This window comes from Sminthopsis crassicaudata, chromosome 4 (assembly GCF_048593235.1).
Source record: "Sminthopsis crassicaudata isolate SCR6 chromosome 4, ASM4859323v1, whole genome shotgun sequence".
NCBI classification, from domain to species: Eukaryota; Metazoa; Chordata; class Mammalia; order Dasyuromorphia; family Dasyuridae; genus Sminthopsis; species Sminthopsis crassicaudata.
The window spans coordinates 440,243,961-440,265,658 of record NC_133620.1 but is presented as its reverse complement, the minus strand read 5'-3'; the positions used below and the strand labels follow the sequence as shown (position 1 = coordinate 440,265,658).

The 21,698-nt window shown below is 50.4% G+C and overlaps 1 protein-coding gene across 2 annotated transcripts in view; it reads left to right on the top strand.

The window, feature by feature from the left end:
- The window catches only part of ACP6 (acid phosphatase 6, lysophosphatidic), a 29,959-nt gene extending 9,767 nt beyond the window's left edge, over nucleotides 1–20,192 (top strand). Inside the window, exons 1-10 of one of the 2 annotated variants that reach the window (XM_074263271.1) lie at nucleotides 1,645–2,356; nucleotides 8,226–8,354; nucleotides 8,480–8,610; nucleotides 8,880–8,959; nucleotides 11,444–11,531; nucleotides 14,728–14,860; nucleotides 16,897–16,997; nucleotides 18,959–19,054; nucleotides 19,473–19,638; nucleotides 20,007–20,192. In XM_074263271.1, the coding sequence (XP_074119372.1) occupies nucleotides 2,138–2,356; nucleotides 8,226–8,354; nucleotides 8,480–8,610; nucleotides 8,880–8,959; nucleotides 11,444–11,531; nucleotides 14,728–14,860; nucleotides 16,897–16,997; nucleotides 18,959–19,054; nucleotides 19,473–19,638; nucleotides 20,007–20,150 (1,287 nt within the window). In that variant the 5' untranslated portion in view covers nucleotides 1,645–2,137 and the 3' untranslated portion in view covers nucleotides 20,151–20,192. Of the gene's footprint in view, nucleotides 1–1,644; nucleotides 2,357–8,225; nucleotides 8,355–8,479; nucleotides 8,611–8,879; nucleotides 8,960–11,443; nucleotides 11,532–14,727; nucleotides 14,861–16,896; nucleotides 16,998–18,958; nucleotides 19,055–19,472; nucleotides 19,639–20,006 lie in introns of those variants that run through there. The other variant, XM_074263272.1, reaches the window with a different exon arrangement.
- Nucleotides 20,193–21,698: the final 1,506 nt, after the last annotated feature.

The window sequence follows — 21,698 nt, the reverse complement described above, 5'->3', positions numbered from 1 at the left end:
TGGCTATGTATACTTACATGCATGTGTATATACACACACATATCACAGGCAGTTTCCTGTTCACAATATAGGAATAAATAACAAAAACAATTCAAACAGCACGGTACAGTTTTACAAAGTCGTTTATTAAATAAGGAAGATGATTTAATAGCTTTGGAGATACCTAAACAGATGTGGAGATACCAGCTTGTAAAACACAGCCCTGCTGACCTGGTCCCTGATGTCCACCAGCTGTGGAAGGGCTGACTTTACAATCTCATGTTCCACCAAAGACCAGAAGCTTCAGGGGGGTGGGTAGGATCTGGATTTAACTCTTTTATAACCATACTTTACTCCGCATCATTCTTAGATATAGAATGACCAGCATTTTAATGTGAAATTACCAACATTTTTGTCCCTGGAAAAGTGGTAAAAATGATGATTGTGAGGCTGAGCTCTGCCATCCCCGCGGTTCTTGAGCGGTCTCTGCCAGGGTCAGGGTGGTTGGTGCAGCCTGATCTCCCGGCCCCGGGCCCCGCTAGGCCTGTCGGCCTGCTCTGGAGGTGACAGTTGGTTGGCGGTTGGTGAGGCGACCGGCCTCTGAGAAATTGCCCTGGGAGCAGGACTGCTCCCCCTGGGGTTGTGTGCTTTTACTCCAAGGTCCCGTTCCTTCAACAGATATTTATTGGTCTCCTATTCCACCCCAGGTTTTGTAGGAGATACAAATCTATAAAAGAGGTTCGTCTCCTTCCTTTCCTTTTTTTTTTTTTTTTTTTTTTTTTTTTAATAATAGACAGTCAAGGTTAAGTGACTCGCCTAGGGTTATAAACCACTACGTATCTGAGGCTGGATTTGAACTTCCTGATTCGAACACTGGACACCAGCTGTGTGACTGAGTGAATCACTTTACCCTGCAGTACTCGAACATGCGCTAAAACGGAAAGTCAAGGGATGGAGAAACGGAAGTGACACTGAAAGAAATAAGAAACTGACCAATACACAAGAGAACTGTATCACGCATTGCAATTAAAACACGCTAATGTGTATCTCATTATGGATAGCTTAGATCCCCTGTGCTCCTTTGTTTGGCATTTAAAGCCCTCACAAATTGTTCTAGCTGTCTCCCTTATTAATCGAGCCAATCTGAACCAGGCACTGTTTCCCCCCACACACACACATACACACGCATTTCCAGCTGAAAAGGTGTTTTGTTTTGTTTTTTTCTCCTCGAACCCCTTCCATTTATCCAGATATAATTTGCATTATAAATATTGGCGGATTTGTTTCGCGGCCTCCCCCTCCCCCAACGCACTGTGACCTTCTAGAGTGCCGGGGAGCGAGTCTGGTTTTATCTCAGCATCCCTAGTGTATTGTTTACAAATAGGCAATTAATGGCTGTATTGTATCGGAGCGCTTTTCTCCTTTGATCTCTAGGAAGGGCTGAGCGCTGAGAAGTTTGCTCGCTCCTCTCCTTCCCCAGCGCTCCATCAGGGGTGACTTCTTATTGGCTGAAGTCCGGGACATCAATCTCTCCTTCACTTGGATAATGAGTCTCCTTTCTCATCCCGTGGCAGGCCATTGGATAGAAACATCAAGGGGAGTGGGCGGAGCTTGTAGGGGAAAGTCCCATAGGACAAATCAAGGGGTGGAGCCAAGTGTAAGCTGGGGGGTGGGGGGGAGAACTCCGCGTGTCAGGCCAGGCTGGACGCGCTTCCTGCTGGGAGTTGCAGTTCATTCCACCGCAGGAGTTGCCGATTTGGGGTCCGCCTTGGGACTCCATCTCCCGTCGGGCCGCGCGTGGGTCGCCCCCGCCCCCGCCCCGCCGGTTTATTGGCGTGGGCGTCGGCGCCCTCCTATTAGAAAGTGCAGTCCCGGGATATTCGCCGCTGTTTTGGCGTTCACGGGCTCCCTGGTGGCGGCCGTGGGGCGCGGGGAGCACCCAGGCAGCTGGACAGCGGGGGAGCGGCGGGCTGCGCGCCGCGGCGGGACGGCTCGAGCGTCAGTCCTCACAGGGCTGTGAGGGTGCACGGCAGGGGGCCTCGAGCGAATGCCGGCTCTCGGGAGCCGCAGCTGCTGGTGCCGCTGAGCCCCGCGAGCCGTCCGGCCGCGAGCCCCGCGTCCGCCAGCTTGCCCCGCTCCCCGCCAGAGCTCGGGCACCATGCTTCCCAGGCTCTTCAGCGTGCGCGTGTGGGCGCCCGTGGGCGTCCTGACCTCACTGGCCTATTGCTTTCACCAGCGCAAGGTAGCCCTGGCCGAGCTGCGCGCGGACCGACGACCGCCCGTCGCTAACCCCAAGCAGCTGCAGCTGAAGATGGTGCAGGTGGTGTTCCGCCACGGCGCGCGGACGCCCCTCAAGCAGCTCCCGCAGGAGGTGCAGGTGAGCGGCTGGGGCGAGGGGGGAGGCCGGTCGGCCCGACCTGCGCTTCCCGCGGCGGCTCCTCGGAGGGGACGGGACTCCCGGCCGGGCCCCTCCCCGGAGCCCCGGCGGAGCGTCCCACGCGCTTGGCACGCGCTCGCCTTCGCACGCCTGTGCACGCCGGGCCCTCCGGACCCTGGGCTGCCGCCAGCGGCCTGGGGATGTGAGCGTTTGCCAGGGGGATGACAGAGGCGGCCTCCCTGAACCTGGAAGTCAAGAGCGGCCCCCTGCCGCTGCTTGCTACCCCGGGGATGCCTCTCTGCATCCTCCCTCTCCTCCAACTTCGCTTTACTCTTTCCACCCAAATTAATTCCAGTGGGTAAGTAGTGTTTTAAAGCTTGTAGGAGAGAGAACGTGGCAAAACTGGGAAAAGACCCGGAGGACAAACCTCCCGGGTGATCCTGGGCAGGACACTTACTACTCCCTGCGCCTCAGTTTCCTTACCCTAAAATGAGAACGTTGAATTACGGGGTATTGCCAGGGAGGTGTGAGCAAAGCGTGAGGATGCAAAGGGCAAACTGCCCTATGAGAAAAGGCTGGCAGAGCGACCTGGAATCAGCCGGTGAAATACCCCGAATGCCAGAATCCTGAGCTGTGGCGGCACTGGGAGGGAGTCGGGGAGGAAGCGCTGAACGTTTTGAGGAAAGGGTTGACATCGGGGGTGCATTAGAAAGGTAGATCATTCGTCTACCCGGGATTCTCAAACTGTGGCCCGCTGAGGACGTTTATGCGCCCCCCGGGTTATGGCAAACGGGCTGAGGGCGGAGACAGAATGTGAGGTTTTGTTTTTACTCTAGTCCGGCCTCCCACAGTCTGAGGGACAGTGAACTGGCCCCTATTTAACAAGTTTGAGGACCGCTGGTAGACAGTAGTGTGAAGAGAGCTGGGAGAAGGGAATAACCAGGAAGAGGCGTCTCCAGGTGTGTAAAAGATGAGGCTGAGCACCGGGGCAGCCGAAAGGAGGTAGGACGCAGGCCAGAGGCATTGCAGAGCCAGAACCGACGGGATTCGGCAACTGACGAATTTGACAGGGAGGAAAATGATAAAACGTCTCTAAGATCGTAAGCTTGTTTGAGGAAATGGTGATATCATCCACAGAGCTAAAGCTGAGCAAGGGGCAAGTTTGAGGGGTAAGGTGTGATATTCATTTTTGAAATTGATCAGTTTGAGGTTGCAGTGGGATTTCCAGTCGGTAAGACCGGAAAAGTTAGAAATTTCCTAAGTTCTAAGGGAGATTACTAGAGATTTGGGAGTCGCCTTCCAAAAATTGTAATTGGAGATGTGTGTAAACCACTCGTGATGGGACAGAGAAACAAGAAATGAGCTTTGCTGAATTTGTTTCTCTTTAAAGAGTGGAAAACGAAGAAGAGCCAAAGCCAGGAAGGCAGAAAAACCTTACATACTGTGACATGAAAAGGGGGGGGAGGGGAGGAGATGTGTAATAAGGGAGGGAGTGACTAGCTTGAGGGAGCTGGAGGACAGAAAACACCTTTGGAAATTTTTTTTATTATTGGAAATTGATGAATAGGAACTTTATTTAGAAAGGAACAACAGAAAATATTGTTGGCTTGACCTGTGGCTTCAGAAATAGGACAGGTCTGGTTCAAGTTCTGATTTCTGGAACACACACTAGCTCATTATTCTGGAGAATTCCTTTAAACTCTCTGAAACTAAAGAGAGCCAGCCTTGGGGGAGGGGAGGGGGAGGAGTTTCCTCACCTGGGAATTCCCGGTAACAGTGAAATCACCAATTTAATTAAATTTAAAAAAAAAAAAAAAACTTTTAAAGAAAGGAAAGACATTTTTAAAGGATTGGCAATTTTAAAAATCAACATTATTTTTATGAAAACTGAAAGCTTGCTCAGCTTAATTATAGAGCAAATAGCAATCTCTAGGAATCATTTTTTTTTTTTTAATTTATCAGACTGGGTATGATAAACACTTGCATTGTCTGCTTCATAAGGTTATCATGAAAGATATCAAGAGATTCATGTGAAAATACTTCAAGCTAAAGTCTTATGCAAATGACAGGGATTTTTATTATCAGAGGAGACATGCCTGGAGTTGAAAGACTTGTGTTCCTGTTGGGTAATTCTGGAAAATCACCAGTTTCTAAGGATCCAACTTTGACCTGTTTCTTCATTATTGTTCTTATACTTCAGAGTTTTATCTCCAGTTAGCACTGAGAAAGGGCCTATGATGGTCTAGCATCCAAAAAGTAAATTATTTCCTCCACTGCTCTTGAGACTAATTTGTCATTCTCTGTACCCCTCTGTTGGGCAGATGGATTCCCGTCTCAAACTTTCCAAACCTGTATCCAGAACTCTTTAAGTAAAAGCAAATAGCCTTAGAACCATTATAGGTGAGTGAATTCCATTTGCTTTATTTTTCTGTGGCTTCTCTTTTTCTTTGCTTTTCCTTCAGAGAATCCTAAAGGCTTGCCCTTTGGTTTGGTGCAAAGGGGTTGTGATCTAGTCTGTGAATGGGAATTTCATCTGAAGGGAAAGGCCATAATGTGACATCATGTTTGTAGATACCCAGTAACTATTGGGTTTTGAATTGATTGAAATTGACTTCTGAGTTAAGACTGTCGTATAGTATAGTTCTGTCTTTAGGCACTGGATACCACAATTAGTTTCCACGAGAACTGTGGCTTGGATAAAGGAGGGATAAAGGACATTAAATTTTGTGACATCTAGTAATTTGCACCAAGGTGACCAAAACTAGAACCTCAAGCTCCTGATTTCTTTTCAGGAATCCACTGATTTTTTTTTTTTTCCCCTATTCTGCCTTCTTAATCTTCTACTTAGCTGGTTGTGGACGTAGTTCTTGTGGTCATTGGACAAAAAATCACTGGGGCAGCCAGAGTTGGTAAAACTGATGGGAAGATAAATCATGGAGTTTGCAGAGGGAATGGAAAGGGAGGAATGGATTTCAGATCTGTCCTGATGACAAGATCAGGGTATTGAACTAGATGCTGGAGATAATGGTAAGGGATGAGACTTAAGATAATGTCAGGATTCTGAGCCTGGGTGACTGATGATGCCTTTGGGAGCGGGGACTGGGTGGTGGACTAGATTGAAGGTTTGGTTTTAGACATGTTAAGTGAAGGAATAGCGGATGACAGCCAAATAGAGAGGTCTCACAGGTAGGTCTATGGTGCTGAGGTCTAACCTCAAATATCTCCTACTCTTCTAAACAAATCGATTACTCCAGCCGTACTTCGCTCTTTGCTGTCTCCTTAGCACCATATGTCTGTTTCCATCCTTAACAGCCTTTTTGCTTTAAATATCCTTTTCCTGCTTTTTACCTAATTCCTGTTTTATTCTTCAAGGCCACTTACTAACCTTGACCAGCAAGCTTTTCCCTTTCACCACTCACAGGTATTAACCTTCATTACTCATTTGGTGCTGAGTCACAGGTAACATAGGATTTAAATATGGAATGAACTTTGGAGCTCATGTAGAATATCTCCTTCCCATTTTATAAATGAGGAAACGAGGACCTAAATTTGAACAGTGACCTAAACTCACATGAATAGGAAATAACAAAATTAGGATTTGAAACCAGATCCTCTGACTCCAAATCCAGTGTTATTTTCATTGTGCTATGTGACAAATATAGTTATTTAACTTCTTGTTTAATATTTGATTTTTGTGTGGTTTGTGTTGCTATTTAGTTTTCTTAAAAAAAAAAAAAGGCAAAAATAAAGTCCTTGGAACAAATATGCATAGTCCAGGAGTGATTATGTGTAAAAAAGAAAATGTCCCATTCTGTGCCTTTGAGTTTTTACTACTTTTCCATTAGAAGGTAGATTGTTCTGTTGTGAATTCCACAATGGCAAAAGTCACCTCTTCTTCCTTGCTTATATTCCCAAAGTGCTTAGCATTGTACCACTTAAACATAGCTATTTTAAATGAATGAGTCAAGGAAACTGTTGTTAGAGGATGATTCTGGAGATATAACTTTGGGGGACTGTTTTCATGGAGGGGGTCATTAAAGCTGTAAAAAATAGATGCGTTCTCCACGGAGCAGAGACAATGTGAGATAAGTTCAAATACTGTTGGTCTTCTTTAAGGATTGGGGAAGAAGGAATTGATGAAAAAGGAAAAGATTTGGTCAGAAACAAGAGAAATAGGATGAAGTCCTATCTTAGTGATCAAGGGAAGGGAGGGGTGACACATTGAGCTAAAGGATTCTAAAAGCTTAAAAAGTATGAGAAAGAAAGGGGGGGAAGAGTAGAGCCACTGGATTTGTTTGGGGAAAAGAGGTCATTGTTCACCTTTAAGAGAAGACGGGCAGGAACCAGAGTGTGGGAGACTAAAGGTCTACGTGATGAATAAATGGGAGTAACAAATGGAAACTACTTGTTCAATAAAAGTTGATTGAGAGGGAGGAAAAAAACAAGTTGCAGAAGGTGGCAGGGCATGGCAGGAAGAATGTCCTTGGTGCTTAGATTTGGAGTTGGAAGGCTCTTCAGAGTTAGTACTAAGGGTGAGGAATTAAGCCCCTGAGTGCAACAAGCAGCACAGTAGGATTCAAATTCAAATCCAGTCTTTGTGCTGTACGTTGTACTATATTTTTCTATCAAGTTGTGATTGCAGATGGGAAGTTCTCAGAAAGGCATTTCCCAGTGAGAACTTGGAAAAAATTTGGAAAAAATGCTTGTTCCACTTAGTGGTTTCAGTATATAATTCATAGATGATTAGGTTTAGTACTGTAAAAGACCTCGGATGATAAAACACAAGAATGAAGTGACTTATTGAAACTTGCCCAGCTATTTATTTATGAATGAATGAATGAAGAGGGTGGAAGGGGAAAAGAAGGCATTTAAGGGCTTGCTTTATGCAAAAGCACTGTGCTAACTACCAAAGTTACAAACAAAAATGCAATAGGAGCTCTCATGCTCACAGGTAACAAATCTAGGAGATTTTAACAGCAAGTCTGATGGAAAGATCCCAAGGACCTTAGGGTGCAATGGCAACATAGTGATACATTTTTTTGTGCCATTTCTTTTATTAAAAACTTTAAAAAATATATTTATTTATTTATTACTCAATAGTATTTACTTTACAGTTACATGTAAAGATGGTTTTCAACATTCATCTTTATAAGATTTTGAGCTCCAAATTTTTCTCTTTTCCTCGACCCCTCCCCAAGTTGGCAAACAATCCATTCTAAGTTATACATGTGTAGTCATGTTGAGCACATTTCCATATTAGTCATTTTATAAAAGAAGACTCAGGAAAAAAAGAGAAAAACCCCTAGAAAGGGAAAAAAAGAATGAAAATGGCATGCTCGGACCTGCATTCAAACTCTATAGTTCTTTCTCTGGATGTGGTCAGCATTTTCCATCATGAGTCCTTTAGTGTCATTTCTGCTGATAAAGTCACATCCATTTCTAATATCGAGCCACTGGACAGTGCCTGTTCCCCTGAGCGACTCTATAGCCCAGCCTGAAAACAGAACCTCAGGATATTCTCAAAACTCTTGACTTCGGGGTCCTGGCTCTCTCCATCCAGGTCTCAGGGGTGGTGCTGTTGAGGTCTTGGCTGGAGTTTTGATTTGCCTGAAAATCCTGCTGCTCTCTGTCCTTTAAAGTGCCTTGCTGTCAGAGTGAAGAATGGCTCATAGTCAGGAGGACTGGACTAAGTGCTTTCTTTCTCTGCCCCAAATGTCCTTTATCTCTTCCGTCTGAGGAAGAATCTCAGCACTGAAAAGTTGCAGTCACACACAGTCCCTGTTGAGTGCTTGGAGTTAATTGGAAGGTGTAAATGCCGTACTGATAAACAGTCCTTTTCACAGCATGGTGGTTTTCAATATTATGACAGGTAGAGTGGAATCCCACCCTGATGGAGATCCCTGACAAAACTCTGTTTGATTACGAAGTCACTAACCTTGATGGTGGACCAAGACCCCTCTCTGTCTATGACAGGCAATACCAGCAGACCATCCTGAAGGTGAGCCATATTTCCTAGACCCGGGAGAGCTGGCCTGAGAAGCTCCCAGCCTCCTTGTGCTGACCCTAGCCTTGCCTTCTGCCTTCTCTTTCCTTCTCTCTTCCCCCATCCCTACTCTGTACCAGGGTGGCGTGTTTGCAGGACAGCTGACCAACTTGGGAATGCAGCAAATGTTCGCTCTGGGAGAGCAGCTGAGAAGGAACTACGTAGAAGACATCCCCTTCCTCTCCCCAACGTTCAAGCCTTTGGAGGTCACGTGAGTCCCTTGCAAAGTTGTGCCTTTCTAAAGGTCTTAAGCCTGTGAGATCCCATATGGCCCTTTCCCTATGTGGTAGGACCCTTGATGCTCACCCTTCATGGGCAACCCCTGACTCCTCTAGAATGGCTTATGGGGACATGGCCATATGGGACAGGAGCCATGACAGGGAAGACAGCCCCTTGAAAACAAGTCTCCAGTCAGCCTGCCAAGAAATAAGTGGGTCTTCCCAGTTTCACCCTCCTGAGGGGCTTTTTTTTCCTCCTCAGTGTTCGCTCTACTAATATATTTCGGAATCTGGAGTCTTCTCGGTGTTTGCTCGCAGGACTTTTCCAACGCCAGAAAGAAGGTTAGAGTCCGAGCCTCTTAACTGATGAAGGTCCTGCTTCTCAAGCTCTTAGAGCCCTCAGCTTTACCTTCATGCACTCCCCTTCTCCTGGTCATGGAGTCAAGGGAACACTGGTACCCTCCGGGATGCCTGCCGTGGTTTCCCTCCTTGGGTTCTTCAGCAGCAATCAGCGCTTCCCAGAAAGCCTGCAGTGGGCAAGGGTGGCAGAGGATGGAGGGACGGCCCATCGGGCCCGCAGTGCTGCCTTGGGGCTGGCTGGGCCTGTTGAGGAAAGCTCAGGAGACGACAGTTCATGTTGTTTAAGTGAATGAAATGAAGTTTGAATGCAAGTAAAATATGGCAGAAGGTGTAGAACCTTTAATCTCTGGGTCCAAGATTCTGATTCACTAAAGCTAGGAAGTAAATCCACCACAGCTGCTCATCATAGAATCTCAGCACTGGACAGGGTTCCAGGGGTCCCTGAAGGGAACAAACTGGGCCAGGAATCCTCCCGATAATACATCTGACAAGTGCCCAGAGACTTGGGGATGGGGAATTCACGCCCTCTCAAGGCAGTGCTACTTGTTAATATGGTTTCTTCTCTGTGGGGCCGAGACCTGTATCTGCCTCTGCCTTCTTGGGTCATGCAAGGAAGTCTGAACACTTCATTATGTGACAGCCCTTTATGTAATTGAAGACGGCTAATTGTGTCTCGCCTCGGTCTTCTTTTGACCGAACATCTCCCTTTGACCGAACATCTCCCTTTAACTCACTTGATCCTCACGTGGCACTGGTCTGCTTGCCATCTTAATGACCCTCCTCTAGATGTGTCCCCGACTTTTCAGGGACCCTCCGAAACTGGAGGGGCTGACACAGAAAGGGAAAATCGGACCCTCCTTGGCCCCAGAGCACAGAACTAAGCTAAGGCAGAGTTGGGCTTCTAAGAATTTGAACTGTCCAAGAGTGGAATGAGCTGACTCAAGACTCCTTAAGGACTGGGGAGATGGAGTCTAGATGGTATAACAAGGACAGGCATTTATTAAGCACCTACTACATAGCAGGATATAGATGAAAAGGATGAACAATCCATACTCACAAGAAGCTTACATTCTAACAGGGGAGATAGTAGCTCCCATCATTGTACATAAAGCATGATCTAAGTGGCAACTGCTATTATTAGTAAACATATATCGTTAAAATTAGGTGAATATTGAAGCCCCCAGTGGGTGAGCCCCTTGAGAAAGAAGGCTCATGTATAACAGTTGCCATGGGCTGAATGGTAAAGCATTTCTATGCCAGACACTGTGCTAAGGATATGAAGCCACCCTCGTTTTGCAGTTAAGATCATCTAGGGACAGGCCGGAGTTTGTGGCTTGCCCAAGATCCCGGGACATCTGGCTCCAGAGCCAGCACTTCTGTTCTACACACTTCTTTTTGAGAGCACATATCTCCGAGAGCTGCTTCTAGAGTACAGCTTGGTACTTAATCGAGGTTTTAATACATAAGTAGTCTCTTCTCAGAAGTGCTAGAAACAGTGTTGGGCCTGGGAGGTTCTGTTCTGACCAGAGATCTCCTCGGGTCTAAGCACCCGGTTCCATGGTGGGGAGATGGTGCTCTCTCCATTATTGCTGGGTTGGTTTCATTGTGTGATAAATGCCAGGAAGCTCCCAAAAGTCTTGGTCATGGGCTGAGTTACAAGTGCAAGAGCCAAAATGTCAATAGGGTGATTTCATATTGTTTTTCTGTTTGTGTCCCCAGCTTTGTCATGCCTTCCAAAGGGCTCTTGACTTTGTTGCCCTGGGTCCCTTCCTCTGCCATGTAGGGAGACTTGTGCTTGGGGATTATGGGTATTAAGGGGATTGGGTATAGCCTTTGGTCATTGGCAGTGTGACCCATCCACCCTTTGACTGGACACTATCTGCTGTCCAAAATGTGTGATATTCTTGTGCTAAGAGTTTGGCTAGGAATCTGATGGGCCTTCCGCCTCCTGGGTTCATGGGGCGTGGTAGACTTTGTTTGCTTGTGGTGAATGAGTCATGATGCCGTCCGTGGGTCTGGCTTTGCAGAGGGCAGGGCAGATGGTGCAGAGTCAGGGGAGTCTGTAGTTGATGCCCTCAGAATGAGAAGAGCAAGTGAGGGGCATGGAATGAATAGTAACCTGTGTCAGTGCCATTTTATACATGAGGAGCCCTGTGGGTAGCCCACATAACCCCCTTGGGCCCCAAGCCCACAGCTCATTCTGCTATAGCGGGCTAGTCCTTTCTAATTCCACACGAGGCCCACAGTGGGTGAGATGAACTGGGCAGCTGTGGGTCGCTTTCTCTTGTTAGGTCCTGCATGTGCGGGATGGGGATTCAGGCAATCCTTTCTAGTCTGGGATCATTCTCCGCCTGGACCTCCTGGGAGGAAAAGGCTCGCAGACTGCCAAAAGGATGAGAGCACTTGTTGTCCCTGGGCAAGAAGGGAAGGCATGATGCTGAAGTCTTCTCCTACCTGTTCCTCTAGGACCGGTCACCATCCTCACTGATGAAGCGAACTCGGAAATCCTGTACCCCAACTACCAAAACTGCCACTCCCTGAGACAGATGGTCAGGTACGGCCCCCTCCTTCCCGCCCCGGGCTTTTGCTCCTTCTGAATGCCCTCTCCTCTAAGGATGATGTCTTCCTCCAGCCTTCCCCCGGCACTCGGTGTTGAGTAATCAATTAACAGGTGTTTATTTAATGTTTGCCATGGGTCGGGCATTGTGTAACGGGCTATGTGCTACAGATCCAGAGATGAGGATGAGAATGAAAATGTCTTTAAAGAGTTCATTTTCTGTCAGAAGGTATACATGTATATGTGTGTGAATCATATGCATTTCCATGTGTGTAGATAAGTCTGTATATATTTTTATTTGTGTCTAGAGATGTATATGGTATATAGGTGTGTCTTACAATAGGAGTATAGCATATAGCAAATAACTATACCTGTAGATGGGTACGTGTGCATATATATGTGTGTGTGTGTGTGCATTTATATATATTTATTTATACATATTTAATCTGTGTTTATGTATATTATCATATACTTACCTAGAGATACAGAAATCAAGTCCATATACCTGTGTGATTGTATACATAATGATATAAAACTTCCCGATGGGGAGCAGTGGAGAACCCCTTAGGCTTATACTATGTGAAAGACTGCCACAGTAAGTTTTAAAGAGACCGTTGCACACCTGATGGGGAATAGAGGTCCTGATAGCTTTTAAAACAGCTGGATGAGAACTGAGAAGTTTCTCTTGCCAGAAAGATGGAGAAGGAGCATGGGATCATGGGATCATGGAACCGTCGACCCGGGAGATGAAGTGACTTGGCCAGTGTTGGCCACAGAGAGTGTCAGAGGCTGGATTGGAACCCGCCAGCAGCCGAGGGCTCGCCCAGTGCGGGGCCTAGCGATGCAGAGATAACGGCACAGACCATCCCCGTGACGGTCTTAGCTCCGGAGCACGGAGCCCTAGGAAAGGGCCAGGCGCCCTTAGAGGAGGAAGGACAAAGGAGAGGTCCGGGCGCGGGGCTCTGAGACTGTCGGAGAGATGGCTTGAATCAGTATTTGTCAAATGTGATTGAATTTGCCTACGGAGGATCAGGAAAGGCTTCCCGGAAGAAGCAGCATGGAAGGGAAGGACAGAAATGGGGAAGCCAGTGTGGGCCGAGTCCTAGTAATGAGCAGAGGGGCCACGTGGAGAACGTTAAGGGGAGCGCCGGGAGAGATTGTATCGGGAGAGACTTTGAATGCCAGGAGGGTCTCCTCTATTTGGGGGGCAATGAGAATTTTAGAGATCCTAGAATAGTCTCTAGGAAGATTTCTCCAGCAGTGAGACATGGAGAGAGGGTTATGGGGCAGGAAAACTAGCTGGAGCCTGACCTCTGGCTTCATGAGTACAGAGCACTCCTGGGTAAGGATGCTCCTTCTCCCAGGGTAACCGGTGGTCTTAGGGAGCTGCCAGGACTCCTGGCCCTCAGAGGTCCAACTCGGACCCAGGCTCACTCTCTCTCCTCAAAGGCTATTTAAACAGTTTAACGACGATGACTCGTTTCTCCAGTGTTCTTAAAACTTTGCATAAAGTTTTCCTCAACTTGACAAGTGACATAGGATACACACAGAACATATTGCAGGAATTAGAGATATCTCCTTGTATGTTCTATGTGGCTAATGTTCCCATTCTATAATGAGGAAACTGCGTCTTGCTCAGGGTTCTGGAATTCGAACCTAAGAACCTCTGGCTCTCGAGACCGTGCGACAGCACTAAGCCACTGTGGTCAAGGAGAGAGGAGGGCCTGAAAAGGGACAGCTGCAGTGTAGCCGACCAGAAGCAAGCCGGAGGGGATGGAAGCGTCGAGCGTGATCTCAGACTACTTTATTCCATCATAGGAGGAAGTGGTTTGCTCTGGCGCTTTCCACATCGTGGAAATTGTTTACAAGGCTAAATCCCGTAGGAAGTGGACAGGGTGATAACGGCTTAAGTCGTCGGGTCACGGGCTCATGGACCCAGAGTTGGACGGGGCCTGATGCTGTGGGGAGTCCTTCCCTTCATTCTGTAGATAAGGAAACGGAGCTCCAGAGCTTAGCCAGGGTCACAGCCCACACCCGGCGCTCTGGGCACCTGCCACACGGCACTTCTCCCATCTGAGCCTGGGGGGTCGGCTGGGGACATTTTCCCCCCTTTCTGTCCTCAGTGTGTGCTCTGGTACCCAGCTCGTGGTTATCATTTACTAAAGTGAGTATTGAGTGAGAGCTGCGGTTTCAGAAGGTGCCCCCGATCACCCGGACACTCAGCCGTGGGATCATAGAGGTGGCAGAGACTTTGGGGCGACCCTAGTGTGCTCATTCCACAGGGTGGGGGGCTTGCCCGGGGTCACGCCGCACTCGGCATCTGAGGGGGACTCGATCCCAGAGCTCTCCGGAGCCCAGACCTTTGCTCCAATCCGGAGTGTTAGGACCGTCACTTTACCCCAGACTTCTCTGCCTCTGGATCCATGTTCTCTGCCACACACCGGACTCCCCCTCCTTGGGGATTCCTCACGGATTTGTCGTAGGCGGATGGGAAAAGAAGCCAAAGTTGTCCGGGCTGTCCGAGCCAGCGCGTTAGGAGGCGCCGCGGGCGGGAGAGCCCGCTTCTGACGCTGGCCTTGCGGACGCTGCCGTCCTCGAAACTCGCCCCTCGTCGGCGCCTTTTCTTATTCACGTCAAAGCATCTTTTTGGAGATTATGCATTTGAAGGCTCCTTAAGAACTGAGCAGTGCTTCCAAGCATAAGGCTGTGTGCTTTGTGTAGATTTACTTTAAAAATTTTTCCTGCCTCCTCTCATTTCTTCTGGGAAAACCTCTGACGCAGGGAGGGACCTTGGTGTCTGGTTCACGGAGCAGAAGCCTAAGGCCTGAAGAGTGGGTGATGTCAGACCCTGGCCTGGGTCCCGGGCTCCTGCCTCCTGGCCCGTGTTGTTCTGAGAGTCCCACCGAAAGCTAGAGATGGCCCTTAGCTCTGCCCTGGACCCTCAGCACCATCCCATGGTGCAAAGCAGGGCACCGAGGGGCCAGAGATGGTCAGAGAGCAGGTCCAGAAGTAGGACCCGGTTTTTCTCAGACTCCATTCCAGGTACTTTTTGCCCATTCTCACCTGTTTGCTCTAGTAATGGCGGCTCAGCTTCCACTCCCGCCCTGTGCTGTGCAGGGGACGGGGCCTCGTAGGGACTGGCTTTCCCCTCCCAGGGGGAGAAGGCGCGATGGCTCTCTCCTTTCCTCCCCAGGATCAGGAGACTGATGGCCTCTCTGCAGCCTGGGATCTCGGAGGATTTGAAGATGGTACAGGAAGAGATGGGCCTGGATCAGCACCAAGAAGTGGACTTCTTCATCCTGCTGGACAACGCGCTGGCGGAAAAGGTGAGTGCGGGCTTCCCGCCGGGCGGCACCCCCTGGAAGGGCTGGCCCGTCCTCGTCCGTTGCAGGACCCCCGGCAGCTTGCTGCTTTTACAAGGCACTGTTTGATTCTAGTTTTCCGAAAATTCTTCAGCCGTGTCCCGTTGGCTTTGAGAGCTCAGCCTCTGGAATTTTTCTGGTGATAGTCTCAGTGCTCTGCACCCCCTTTTTGAATGGGGCCCCCCAGTTCTTCCCTTCCCTTGGAGGGAGCTAACCAGTGCACCTGGCCCTGGTTTGGGGGTCAGGAGAGAGGCTGGAGCCCAAAGCTGAAGGAGTTTACGTTCCAGGCTTGACTTTTGTTGCAAAAACTTTAGAAACCCGGGCTGATTTCCACCTTGCAGATAAAGTGAAGCCGGCGCAGTGTTTGCTATGTGTCAGACACAGCGCGCCCTCGCGGTGTGGGGAGAGAAATGAAGCATCTGCCCTCGGGGAGCCTACAAATATCGCCCTGAAAAGTCAGGATTGCCCGCAGCCCCAGGCTCCCCACTTCGCTCTCTGTGGTCGGGAGAAGAGCTTTGGTCCCCTTAGTGTCAGTGGAGATGGGGCGGGAGCCGGCCAGTCCTTCGTGGATCATAGTGGGTATAATGGGAACAAAGGGCAGCTTGGAGGCCCGTGGGGATCTGGGCCCTCCCTTTCAGGCCTTCCTCTTGTTTTTAGCATCCCCCACCCTGGGAATTCCTCTCACGGAGGAGGAGCCTCCCCTTCAGGAGCACAGGAGGGTCCCGAGGACAGGAGGCCGTGGAGGGACATTTCAGAGTTGAAATAAAGCGGGGCCTGGGCCAGGCTAACACAACAGAGCGAGACTCGTGTCCTGGCAGCTGGCTCTCCTTGTGGGGCAGCGAGTGGTCAGTGGGCGGAAAGAGGTCTGGATTCAGAAAGAACCGAGTTCAAATCCACCCTCAGGCTCTAGCTGCAGGATCCCCAGCGAGACACTCCTGTTTGCCTTAATGTCCTGGAGAAGGCATGAGGGACCGCGGGAGCTCCCCATGTTAGCTGCCCAGCTCGTGTGGCTGGTCCCAGAGCTGCTCCTTCCTGCTCTTCCAGAGGCAGATGTAGAATCTGGTCCCTCGCCACTGCTTTCCTCCCTGGCCCCTGACCAGGCTTCCCCCTCAGATTCCCCCTTTTCCTCACCTCTCTCATCCCCTTAACTAGGATATGGGCTAGTACAGGGTATCTCTGTGCATGCCCTGGAAGGCGAGCCCCATGGGCACAGGGGGCCCAAGTCCTACTCTTGGCTCTGTAGCTCTCCCCTCCCTGTGCCTAACACAGTGTCCTAGAAAAAGGAGCACGGGCCCTGTGACTGCCGAGAGCCCGAGACCAAGACTCTGCTGGGGCGCCCAGGAAGGCTCCTGCCCATTCAGGGGGGACGGGTGTCCTGGGTGCTGGGGGAGCCTCCCGGGCCAGGGCCTGGGAGATTTCTGTTTGGTCCTGGACATGCCGTATGGCATGGCACTGGCACTTTGCCTTTCTGTGCCTCAGCTCCCTCCTCCTATAAATAAATATAAACAGATGGACCAGAAGATCTTCAGGGTGTCCTTTAGTGCTGAGCACAGTGTTTGGCATGTAGTCACTTAATAAATGTTTGTCGATTTGGAGGAACTCGGAACTGGGGGATACAGTGACTGCGGTGGGAGGAGCTGGCCGGACCAGCCGCGGCTCAGATCCTGTCTCTGACACGTGATTCCTCTCGGGCCTCGGGGAGCTCACTTAGCCCTTACGGGCTCCTCCCCTGTAAGAGGACGTGGGCCAGACTAACGGCCTCTGAGGTCCCTCACCGCTCTAAGTGTCTGTAATCTTATTATCCAGAAAACTGCAAGTGAGACTGGGCAGGGGAGGGAGGCACAAGGGAGGGCAGCAGAGCTAAGCCAGCCCGGGGGCGCGTTCGGGCTGCTTGGGATGGCAGGGGCGGGGAGGGAGGACAGGTGAAGGACCTTGGGCATTGTTGGGTGGGTCCTGCCTGGAGACCCAGGCCTTTCCTAACTCATTCACGGCCCTTTCAGGTTCACGGGCTCCCCAGCTCCCCCACGCTAAAGAAGTTCACCCAGATGATTGAGCAGAGAGCTGTTGACACGGCCCTTTTTATCCTGGGGAGTAGAGACAGGTGAGGCATCCGCACCTTAGCGTCCTGAGACCCGGGAGGGGGGGGAACACACCTCCTGACCCACCAGGCCCGCCCCCCGGCTGCTCCATGCTGGCGACGTGCTGGCTGGCACAAGTGGGCTCCCGGGAGTCCGGCTTCGAGCCTGGTGAGCTTGGGGGTGGCCCGCAAATGTCAGGTGTCATGGGGAGCCTGGTCCATGAGCTTCTGCTGCCCATCAACTTTTCTTAGTCTGAAGTTTTGACAGACAGAGGTTCTTGTGACGACCCCCCCCCCCCCCCCGGGGTTTCCATGTTGGGGATGGGGAGTCTTGGGCTGTCTGAGACTCCCCTCCTGGGACCCATGGTCCTCCGGCCCCTGCCCAAAGACTTCTTCTACAGTTGGGGAACTCGTTCCCTACAGAAGCGGCCTGGACCTCTTGGGAACGGTGCTCCTTTTGGACTTCTTCCACTTGTCTGTTCCTATGGCTTCTGCCTGCTGTCATGGGCTGAGTGGAACAGGATCCTTACCCCTTCTCTCTGTCAGAGCCTTTATCATAAGCAGCTTTACTGCACCTGCTGGCCCCCCGAGGCGAGGGGCTACGAGGTCCCTCCTGAGCCCCTTTTCCCTGACTTTCTCAGTGTCCTTCTCCAAACGGGCTGTGGGGCCGGCCGGATCCAAGATGTGGAGTCCCGGGGGCTTCCCTAGTTCTGCAGACAGTGCCTGACCATGCGACCCAGGGTTTAATTAGCTTTTGGTGGCCACGACCTGTTGCTGTGGATCGAGCCTGTAGCACGCTGAAAGCCTCCGATCCCCCTCCCGGGAGCCGCCGTCTCACTGTCGCCTTCATCCAAAATGGTTGATTTTTTTACCCAAGCATAAGATTTTACATTTATCCTGATTAGATTTAGCCCATTGCCCCCTGTCATCCCATGTGCCAGCCTCGTTAGCGAGTGGCCCGCTCCTGACAGTAAAAATATCGACTTGTCTCCCCCATAAAGAGTCTCGGGTTGTGGGTCATCAGGAAAGCAGTGGGAGCTGCTGTGTGAAAGATCAATGGGAAGAGAAGCATAAGATTTAAGGTTTTAGGAAGCATCATGGTCTGTTGCAGAAAAATAATAGCAATCAAATGCATTTCCTCCTCCTCGGGAGCAGCGTGTCCCCCTGTGTTCTCCCAGACCCGAACACTTCACAGGATTTCCTCTTGCTCTGCTCTGGGCTCGCACGCCTTTGCTCATGGAGCTGGGGCCCTCCTCCTCTCCCTGCTTTGCCCGCCCGTGGCCCTCGATGTGTTCACCTTTAAGGGCCGGCTCGGAGGTCCTCCCTCCCTCCGCAATCCTGCCTTTGCTCCGTGTCCCTTCGGCACATCTGGATTTCATTTCTGAGACTCCTGGAATATTTGGTTTTGGCGAGACCCCAGAAGTCCCACGTTTGGTTGTCTCCAGAGCCTTCCGGGGAACTCGGGTGCAGCTAGTCACCACGCTTTGCACTTACCCATACACTGGTTTTTGGTTTTTTGTTTGTTTGGAACTATTTTTTGCATGTTTTTTTAAATGTCCAGTGTAGTGTCCCTAGCCAGGTGACTGTAGCGTATTCCTCCTGCATCTCCCTCCCCTGGACGAAACCCTTCGTTGAGCTTGCAATAAATCATTCGTGAATGAGCCTCCTTCCTCTTCGCCATTTCTCACGGTCTGGGCCCAGGCCCTCCTGCTCTGGGCCGCCTCCTCTCCCCTGGCTCTGCTCCTAAGCCTTGTTCGTAGGCCTGGAACCGGCACTTTGCACAGGAGTGCAATAGGAGAAGCGTCCGCCGTTCCTTTCCATCGCAGAAATTACTGCGCGGCTCTCTCCAGGCCCCGTCTGACTTTTTGCGTGTTTGTGGAGGAAAGCAGTTGCTGCTTCCATAAATACGCATGTATTTCCCAGGCAGGTACATGCAGCATTAGGCACATAAGCACGCAGATTTTATGAACTTGCCTCCTCCCTAGGGAAGGACTTCAGATGTCAGTCGGTCCCATGCTCTACGTCCTACAGAACAACATGCTAGAAGCAGCGAACCCTTCTACGCCACCCGGAAACATCAGGTACCTCATAACTCTGAGACACTGGCGCCCCAGCCTAGGGGTGGGGGCGGAGGGGACGGCAGAGCAGGAGGAAGGAAGTTTGGGAGCATAGTGCCGGGAGGGGCCCAGCGCGCAGAGCACCAGCCTTCGGTCCCTCTAAGGTGGGCCGGAGCTTGCAGCCTGTCTCCTGACTACCCCTGGCTCCTGGTTCCCTTGGATTCCCCAGATCTGGACCAGAAATCCTTCTAATGGAGTTCTGCAGGGTCCTTGGGTAAAGAACATCAGAGATGGTGGGGGAAAGGGGTGAAATTGGAACACAAGGCTTTGCAAGGTTCAGTGGTGAAAAATTATCCTTGCATATGTTTCAAAAATAAAAAGCTTTAATAAAAAAATTTTTTAAAAAAGAACATTAGAGATGTTTCTTCAAAAACTCTTCCAGAAAGCTCTACCTCTACGCCACCCACGATGTGACCCTCATGCCCCTCCTAATAACACTGGGGATTTTTGACCATAAGTGGCCCCCCTACGCTGCAAACCTGATCCTGGAACTCTACCAGCACCAGGAGTCCAAGGATTGGTTCGTGCGACTTTCTTACAATGGCGAGGTAAGCCCCTTTGGGCGGCCCGAGGGGTCTGCTCCGTCTGTGCAGCCAGGCTCCTGAATTCATCTTGGAGGAGAAAGCTTGGGAAGGGGGGAGGCGATTGGGGGCAGAATCAGGAGGCCGAGATCCCAAGATTGCTCCCTTTTGTCCCCCACGCTTGTGACTTCACACGGCTCACCCAGCCTCTCCCGTGACTCCTGGCCCCCAGAGGGTCACCAATAATGGGACCCTTGGCTGGTGCTGAGGAGTGGGCAAAGGGAAGGCCACGGAGCTGCGGCCAGTTGTGAGCCTGGATGTTGGGGGGGAGGTGCCGAGAACATTGGAGCCGCCGTGGCCCTCGGCACTCTGGCCTGGTTCTTTCTTCTCTACAGGCACAAGTGTTGAAAGGGTGCCCGGCGGAGTTTTGTCCCCTGGAAGAGTTTTTGAACATACTGTCAACTTACACTGTGAGCCCAGAAGAATACACGGCCCTGTGCTCCCAGCCGGCAGACGTAGGCGTTGGGCAGGACCAGTGATCCCCCGGGGCCCATTTTTAAATAAACACCTGTTGGCATAAACATCCGGGGCTCTGTGCGTGTGTGAGGGGGTCACGCAGGTCTTGTGTGGGGAGGAGGGAACGTGTCTCCTGGGCAGAGCTTGGAGGATGGGGCCAAGAGGTACCCCTGACCTCGGGAGGTGGGACCCAGACTCGGGAGACTTCGCCTTCCTTGGGAGCAGACTTCAAGGAGGTGAGCCCTCTGTACTTGGAAGAAAGCTGGGCCCCCCAACAACCTGATCCCGTGGAGCTCCCCACCCTTCAGAGAGCAGGTCCCGCAGCACCAAACCTCCCCAGCCGCCTGGCTTGGTTGGACCTGCCAACCACTGGGAGCCTGAGGTCTTCCTTTACGGCACAATAAGGTACTGAGAGTGGAGGGGACGCTTGCCTGGTACCTAGTGCCAAAGGCTTCAGGGAGCCAGCTGCAGGTCTGGGCTCTCCCACTTAGTACTTCTGGATCTCCTCATCTCTGTGATAGGTTGGGTCAGTGATTTCTGAGGTCCCCCTGGCCCTAAATCCTAAAATTCTGGCAGCCCCACAAGCTGCTGGCAGGCGCCCAGGCAGGGGAGACCACCTTCCACGTGCACACGTTCCCAAGCCCTCATCAGGTGCTAACTTTGGGCCCCCAAGATGCTGGGCACAGCTGAGATGTCGTCACTGGTTCCTCCCTCCACATACCCAGTCCGTTGTGTCGCAAAATCCCCTGCTCTCCCCTTGGCCATCACCCCATTTCTGGCTCTCCTTGCCTCTCCCTGGACTACAGCAACATCCTTCCACCTGGTCTCCCTGCCTTCTCTCTCTCCCCATTCAACCCAGCTTCCAAGACAATTTAAAGCTCAGGGATAACCATATCACCGCCTCAGGTGACTCCTATTACCTCTAGGATCCAATTTAAACCGCTCTAATTGAAGTTTAAAGCTCTTCTTAACCTTCATAAAAGATCTTCATACTGGCTTCCTCCTTTTCCAGCCTCTTTGGACCTTCCCTACTCCCATTCTATAATCCAGCAATGCTGACCTGCTTTCATTTTCTCAAATATGGTATTTTTGTGTCCAGAATACTGTCCCTTCACCTCCATTTTTCATTTCCCTGACTGACTAAAAGACAATTCAGATATCACCTTCTGCAGGAGACTTGTCTGGGGCTCCTCTGTCTTCTTTCACATTACCTTCATAGAATCTGTATGTACATACCGACTTAACATGTTCTCCATCAGAATGTACAATTCTTGAGCATATGTGAACTTTGTGTTTTTTATTTATTTTATTTTTTGTGTTTTCTGATCTGTTAACACAGAACTTGGTCCATAGTAAGGGTTTAATAAATGCATATTGACTGACAGTGACACTTCCTTCTCTCTCCCACCCCCCAAAAAGAGGATGATGGGATTCTACCCTCAAGAACCTATATTGTACTGGGAAAGTACCTAGGGGCTCACATGTACACAACACCCCCTGGGATTGTGCCTCCATTTCTTCTTCCACTGAATAACTGGGTTCCCAGTGCAGGTTATTCACTAGCACTCTGC